This window comes from Amaranthus tricolor, chromosome 2, assembly GCF_026212465.1.
Source record: "Amaranthus tricolor cultivar Red isolate AtriRed21 chromosome 2, ASM2621246v1, whole genome shotgun sequence".
Classification (NCBI taxonomy): domain Eukaryota; kingdom Viridiplantae; phylum Streptophyta; class Magnoliopsida; order Caryophyllales; family Amaranthaceae; genus Amaranthus; species Amaranthus tricolor.
The window spans coordinates 11,694,996-11,702,581 of NC_080048.1; the positions used below are offsets into that span (position 1 = coordinate 11,694,996).

The 7,586-nt window shown below is 32.2% G+C and overlaps 1 protein-coding gene across 1 annotated transcript; it reads right to left on the reverse strand.

Annotated features, from left to right (window-relative positions):
* Positions 1–3,263: 3,263 nt before the first annotated feature.
* LOC130802867 (1-aminocyclopropane-1-carboxylate oxidase 1-like) lies at positions 3,264–5,890 on the reverse strand. Its single transcript, XM_057666973.1, has 3 exons — positions 5,629–5,890; positions 4,357–4,917; positions 3,264–3,766 (listed from the first exon to the last, which is right to left on the reverse strand). The coding sequence occupies exons 1-3, from the start codon at positions 5,731–5,733 to the stop codon at positions 3,470–3,472; spliced, it is 963 nt and encodes a 320-aa protein (XP_057522956.1). The 5' UTR covers positions 5,734–5,890; the 3' UTR covers positions 3,264–3,469.
* Positions 5,891–7,586: the final 1,696 nt, after the last annotated feature.

Below are 7,586 nucleotides of genomic sequence, written 5' to 3' on the forward strand. Positions count from 1 at the left end.
AAAGCATCCTAATGTTAAATATCGAGATTTTGTCTTGGGTTCAGTTTTTGCTAATAGTCCGTCCCCCTCTACTTCGTCGTCCAATCCTCCTTCAGGTACTCCGTATCCTTTAGCACACTATATTAAATGTGACAACTTTTCTGTAAATTATCAAAAGTTTATTGCAGCTGTTATTACAGACAAAGATCCGAAGTCCTTTAAGGAAGCAATGAAATCTGTTGAGTGGCGAAATTCCATGAAGCAAGAAATTCAAGCGCTAGAAGATAACGGTACTTGGTCTTTGGAGCCTCTTCCTCCTGGTAAGCGTGCTCTTGATTGTCAATGGGTTTATAAAACCAAATGTTACTCTAACGGTGATGTTGAAAGATTGAAGTCAAGATTGGTAGTATTGGGTAATCATCAGCAGGAGGGTATTGACTACAATGAAACATTTGCACCCATAGCAAAAATGACAACAATACGAGCCTTTCTTGCCATTGCAGCTTCCAAAAATTGGGAGCTCCATCAAATGGATGTTCATAATGCGTTCCTACACGGCGATTTAGATGAGGTAGTTTACATGAAACTTCCACCCGGATTTCATAGTTCAAATTCTTCCTTGGTTTGCAGACTGAGGAAATCATTGTATGGCCTCAAACAAGCCCCCAGGTGTTGGTTTGCAAAGCTAGTTACGGCTTTGAAAGAGTATGGTTTCTTACAGTCTTATTCGGATTACTCCTTATTCACCTTTACTAAGGCTAGTGTTCAGATTAATGTCTTAGTCTATGTTGATGATCTCATTAATTCTGGTAATGATTCCGCTGCACTACGTGTCTTTAAAGCTTATCTCTCTGATTGCTTCAAGATGAAGGACTTAGGTCCATTGAAATATTTTTTGGGGATTGAGGTGGCTCGCAGTTCTGCAAGCTTGTTTTTGTGTCAACGTAAGTATACGCTTGATGTTATTTCTGAAGCAGGTTTAATGGGAGCAAAGCCAAGTGGTTCTCCAATAGAGCAAAATCATAAGCTTGGTTTAGCTAATGGTCATCTTCTTGCAGATCCCGAGGCATATCGAAGGCTTGTGGGACGTCTGATCTACCATTCAGTCACTCGCCCTGATCTAGCATACTCTGTTCATATTCTCTCTCAATTTATGCAAGCACCCCGCATTGATCATTGGGATGCAGCTCTTCGTGGGATTCGTTACTTGAAAGGCACGCCCGGACAGGGTATTTTATTACGTGCTGACAGTGACTTGACTCTACAAGGATGGTGTGATTCAGATTGGGCTGCTTGTCCTATCACTCGTCGTTCACTTACAGGCTGGCTAGTTTTTTTAGGCCAATCTCCAGTGTCGTGGAAAACAAAGAAGCAAAATACAGTGTCTCGATCTTCTGCAGAGGCTGAGTACAGGTCTATGGCTGCTATCACTTGTGAGTTGAAGTGGCTAAAAGCTTTATTGTTGAGTCTAGGTGTTCATCATCCTAAAGCCGTTAAGGTGCTCTGTGATAGTCAGTCGGCGTTACATATTGCGAAGAATCCGGTGTTTCATGAACGTACGAAGCACATCGAGATTGATTGTCACTTTGTTCGAGATGCCATCAATGAAGGACTTATTTCTCCTTCTTACGTTTCTACCGATTTACAATTGGCGGATATATTTACAAAGGCCCTTGGAAAACCGCAATTTGATTTTCTACTCTCCAAGTTGGGCATTTACGATCCTCATGCTCCAACTTGAGGGGGGGTATTGAGATAATTGAGATATTCTGTAATTGAGATAATTATGGTATATCATTGACTAATTGGTTTGGGTAGGATTTCATGGGATTTTGCCTTGTATTATGGGATAGTGTTATATTTAGTTTTTCATATTTATCTCTTAGGAGATTTCCAGTCTATTCCTCTTTATATGGCCAAATTGGTGCCAAGGCTAAGCACACTTTTCTGCAGGATTCACAAATTCCTTGCATACCATTTTCATATTGCTTTGATTTTATCAGAATAAATTAAGTTTTAACCTTAATCACTTATGTGGAAGACAATAAACTAACCAACTCATCTACAATATATTTATATGTACTATTTAATTTTATTTTATATTAAATGATACAACTGATCTCAATGATTATACACTGCATCTGCACATGATTTAACTTCATTGTTGATTTAAATTTCTAATATCATGTCCTAGACAAGTTCATATTTAGTTAAACTAGCCTTACATCCTCCAGAAAACAACTTTATCAATTTTCACTCGGATCATAACTTTATCAATTTTCACTCGGATCATATATTTTGGAACATTTTAATATCCAATATAATTACGTGACTAGCTCTCACCTAGATTGGTAGGGGTTGTTTGAGGAAGAAATCACGTAAAGTCAATAATTTCAATATAAAAATTTATACTAAAACAATTGTTGAAGTTAAATTTTTGTATTTAAAAAGAGCTCACAATGACGTCCAAATTAAAATTGTTTGAATTAAGACGATTGTACATTATTTATGTTCTTTTTTATTTGAAATAATTTGAAGTAAATGAAGATAAAATGAATAATATAAAGAAAACAAATTATTTTTTAGTTTCTCACGAAATTATTCTATTAACTCACAAATAGGATACTAAATCATATGGAGAAACAAAAAAAATGTGAAATTCATAACAAAATAAGACGAATTGAAAATAAATATTCACTTGTTTCATTTATTTGTTCATTTTTAACCAAAAAAAACTTTTGCATAGACCTTTCAAAATGAACAATAAAAAATAATTAAATGGCGTAGATATAAGGACTTGAACAATTCCACTACACTTGGTAAATTAAATTTCTATTCATAACTTCTAATTATAATTCTATCAACATATATCAACATATACAGTGGTATTAAAATAAATACAAAATAAAAATACATTGATGAACGTCTTGGGAATGGCTCAAAATAATGATATAAGTATGCAACCTTTGAGACTCCTTTTAAGAAGAAAAATTTAAGAAAATAAACTAGAGAAACATTAGCCAGCAAGATTCAAAGAAACACTAGCCCGTTGAATGATATTATGTAGCTTTAACCAAGTCTACCAGCACTATTTATTATTCTCTATAAAATGATTTTTATTTTTAATTAAGCGATGTCATTAAATATTAGTTACAATACAATAGGCAGTAGCTTTGCCCCTGTAGATTGGATTTTACGGTTGAATATATACAACCTTATTCTTATTAGCGATAATAGTTAAAAAAATTATTTCACTTTATTTCAGATCATACTTTCAAAGATTTTAATTTGCAAGCAAAAATAGAGCTAGGAAATTGGACCATTTCTCATTTATAACCAAGCAAAAGTACAACCAAAATTTTATTGTACGTGGACACACTAAAATGAAAATTACATGTTATTATAACTAACAACAAAAAAATATAATTATTTCATCAAGTAAAACACTTTCAAGTATACTTATAGTAACTAAGAACCAAAATTTTCTTGCCTAATTAGCAGCTGCAACACTTCCCAAGGTGACTCCATTTTCCATATTCTTCATAGCTTCAAACCTTGGCTCCTTGGGCTGGAATTTAAGGCCTGCATAAAGCTTCATGTAATCATCAAAAACAAATTTTGGGTAAATTTGTTTATGTTCTTGTGCATCCTTCTCTACCAATAATGGTGCTGGAAAGATCACTGCATCGCTTGAAGGATTGTAGAATGATGCAATTGACATTCGTGTTCCATCTGTTTGAGCCACCACACGGTGCAGCACACTCTTGTATCTCCCATTAGTAATCACCTACATTATGTTTAACTCTATAATGACTTATAAAGTGCGCATACCATCATTAATTCATCGATGTGGGATAAACTATCCCAACACCCCCTCACATATGAACCCTTGTCAAATTTGCACGTGAGAGTAATCAATTAATTAAGGTAGAAACGCTATTCTTTTCAAACCTACAATCTTAATTTTTTAATCGAACAATTGGCTCTGATACCACGTTAAATTAAACTAAACATATTGTAAATGCTAGTATATTAACGGGAAAACACGAGGGGTATACGTACACTCTTTAAGCCAAGGAGATACCATCCAAACACCATTTGCAAAAGGAGGAAGAGCTCTATGAGTCATAAAGTGTGCACACCATCTTTGATTCATTGATGTGAGACAAACTATCCCAACAATTAAAGATGATGTACACATTTTATAAGTCGTTGCATCTCTTTTTTCGATAGCCATATGGTTTTTGAGATGATATCTGCACAGCTTATGAAATATATGCACCTTGTGTCTCTCCGATTACGTATTGGCTTTGACAATAAGTCCAATCTAATTTGACAAATATATTCTAGAAGATTAATTGTATTTTGTATTGGTACCTCAAGTTGATCACCAAGGTTGACAACAATGGAATGGCGCATAGGAGGAACATCGATCCATTGATCATCTTTAAGGAGTTGAAGGCCACTAACTTTTGGGTCTTGGAAGAGGAGGATGATGCCACCGGCATCAGTATGGGCTCGGAGTCCCTTGATCAAGTCGGGTTTAGGGCATGGTGGGTAGTTACTCACCTTAGTTCCATAGTTTGGAGCCCTTCCTCCATAAAATACCTTCTTAAGGTAACCTTTTTCTAAGCCTAAGTTCTCACAAAACAAATCTAAAAGCTCTTCTGCTAGTTTTTCTAGCCTGAGAGCAAAATCTTTCATCAAATTCCGGTATTGATCATCAAGATCAGGGATTTCAGACATGTTTGAGTCAGGAAGATGGCGCAAGAAGAAGGTGCTTTCCCAATCCATGTCCTTAATCTCAGTGGACACGTTTTCAAGGCCTTTACTTGCTACCAATTCTTTGAATCTCTGTTCCATACGATTCTTGTAAAGTTCCTTGGTGTTTCTCTCAATAGTGTCCATCAAATCATGTGGGATTCCATGATTCACTACCTACATATATCCACACTCATATTCATCAACAGCTTATAATTACTCAACTGTTCATTCACAAGAAGCTTAATACTCACTCTCTTTCCAATCGAATATTTACGAGATTTAAAAAAATTAAACCTTTTACGGTAAAAGATACTATTATTTTTTTGACTAATATAATTAATCGGAAAAAGTAGTGATGATAACATAAAATATTAAAATAAAGTTACTAAAAGAAATATTAAAATTACAATTAAAAAGTTATTTAAATAAAGTTAGTGTAAAACATGTATAGACCATTTAATGTTAAAATAAAATTAGTTGAAAATATTTTAGAAGCATATAAGCATTAATAAAATATTAAAAAGATTACATATGTTCAACATATATATATAAATAGAAAGATTTTTTAGTTATAGGTGTTTAAAATAAACTCGATGATCTGAAACTTGTTTTATCTTGTCATTAAATTCGATGACCGAAATTCATAAATGATTTACAATTATGTAAAAAACATGATAGACATAAAACATGGTTTCAAACAAATTCAAAACAAACAATAGCAATAATAGAAGAAAATAATCATAAATAACAACTAAAAAAAATATATATATGATCAATGCACAAATAGAATAAAGCTGAAAGAAATCATAAAAAATACAGTTGCGAAACATCAAATTAATTGATAAGTCTAGAAAATATTCAAAGGATTTGATCAAAAGAAATAACCTGAAAGAAACCCCAGTTAGCGCAAGCATCATGGATTTTATCCATGGTAGCCGCTCTTTCCTCTCCATTGAGTTTCTCCAGATTGATAACTGGGAAATTCTCCATCTCTATCTTTATTTTTCTTTGCTTAGCTTTTTAGATGGGTAGACGGGAGGAGTAAAGTCTTTTTGGGTTTGGATTGGTCTTGTATTTTTGGCTTGCTCAAGACTTGGGATGCTTAAATGAAGCTTTAGCAAGTGGTATTTATAGTAGAACAAAATGAGGAATCAAAGAAGTAAAATCTTAAGATTTTGGAAATTAATTATATAAAGTGGAAGAATGTTTGGGGCCTACCACATGCCTCCTTGTTATTAATTAAGACATCTCATTGGTGATGGCTAAAACTGGGGTTAGATTCGTTTCTCTTTTTTTAACCTTTGAATTTGATCTCTAGTGGAGTCTATATATTACTCCCTCCAATTCAGCACTAACGTTTTATTTGCTTTTTGGATCTATTTATATTTTATTATTAATTTGTATTTTGTTAATAATTTATAGGTTAAAACATAGTCATATAAGATCTTATTTGATTCGTCTCAATGCAAGGATTATTCATATTAACTTTCCATAATTTTTAATAATGCACAATTAGAGATATTAAGGATTGAATAAATGCATTGGATAGAATGCACAAAGTAAATGGGACAATAATGGTGAGTTGGAGGGAGTATATGCCTTCCGAATTATTCGATCAAAAATATTTAGTATTTGGTTTTTAAATTTGAATGATTTAATTATTTTTTTAATAGGATATCAAATTTGAATTAGAATATTGTCAAAATGGAATATTTAGATATATGATTTTTAAATTTTTTATTATTTTTATTTTTTAAAATATGACTTTTTTTATTAAAAAATTTATTTTGGTTGTTAAATTTGTAAGTATGGACAATTCTTAACTATAACTAAAATACATAACTAATTTATTGTTAAATTAATATAGACTTATGAAAATCCAACCATATTCCTATAATAATTTGTTTCCAAGGTTAAAAAAAAATAAGCTTATGGATGACGGTAAACCCCCATTCCTTTTATTTTGCTTTTTTATTTTTAGTTACAAATAAAATTTATTTTTTCTATGTTATGAAGTTATTCTATCCAATTGTCGATTTTGATTTACAAATATATTCAGTTTTAAAGTCTCTCGTCGTGAGAGTTTGCAATCTTGTCATCAATTCGATGGTAAAAAGGTAAATGACGTCATCACGAGTGTCAGTTCTGCTAACACAGTCAATAGTATCAATCTTACCTCTATTTCAAAGGCACATCAGATCTAAAGACTCCTTTAGAGTAGGCTGTATCGAACAACAATGTGATAGAGAAAATTTCAGTATTAGATTTCCTTTAAATGGCGACCATAGCTTTTTCTATATAAATTTTTTTTGATTAAAATTGTTATATATTTGATCGATTGTTACACTATTGTAAATGTCGTATGACATTTTCATCATGGAATTATTAGATAGATTTTAAAAAGAAACTTATCACTAATCATAATCTTAAAGCTAACTTCCATTTATAATATTACCAAGTAAACACTCGTAGTTAACTCATTTAAGATCTCTAAATAAAAGGATTTAAAAAAAGTCCATATTCTTATCATTTCTATTAACTAAGCTATTAACGTATGTATGAAGTCGCATTTAACAGTGAGATAGGCTAATGCAATAATTTGTGTAGGTTAAATGTAAAAAACTGTTTTAATTAACGTTAATGCATGTGTAAAAGCCGATACACATGACATTACTTGAGTGTTTTGCCGAAAGTAAGAGACAATTGTAACATTGATTATTGCTTCCTGCCTAACTAACTTAGTAAATACGGCGCCTCATCATTGATCTTCATTTGGAAAACTTTTCACATTTAACTCATTAATTTATTATTTTTAAAATTAAATTGCTTAACAAAAATCTGGA

Excerpts from the sequence above, each read along its gene's own strand:
- LOC130802867 (XM_057666973.1), bottom strand. The coding sequence starts at position 5,733 with ATGGAGAATTTCCCAGTTATCAATCTGGAGAAACTCAATGGAGAGGAA. Across the intron at positions 4,918-5,628 it reads CTAACTGGGGTTTCTTTCAG|GTAGTGAATCATGGAATCCC; the intron begins GTTATTTCTTTT and ends GGATATATGTAG. Across the intron at positions 3,767-4,356 it reads ACCTTGGTGATCAACTTGAG|GTGATTACTAATGGGAGATA; the intron begins GTACCAATACAA and ends AACATAATGTAG.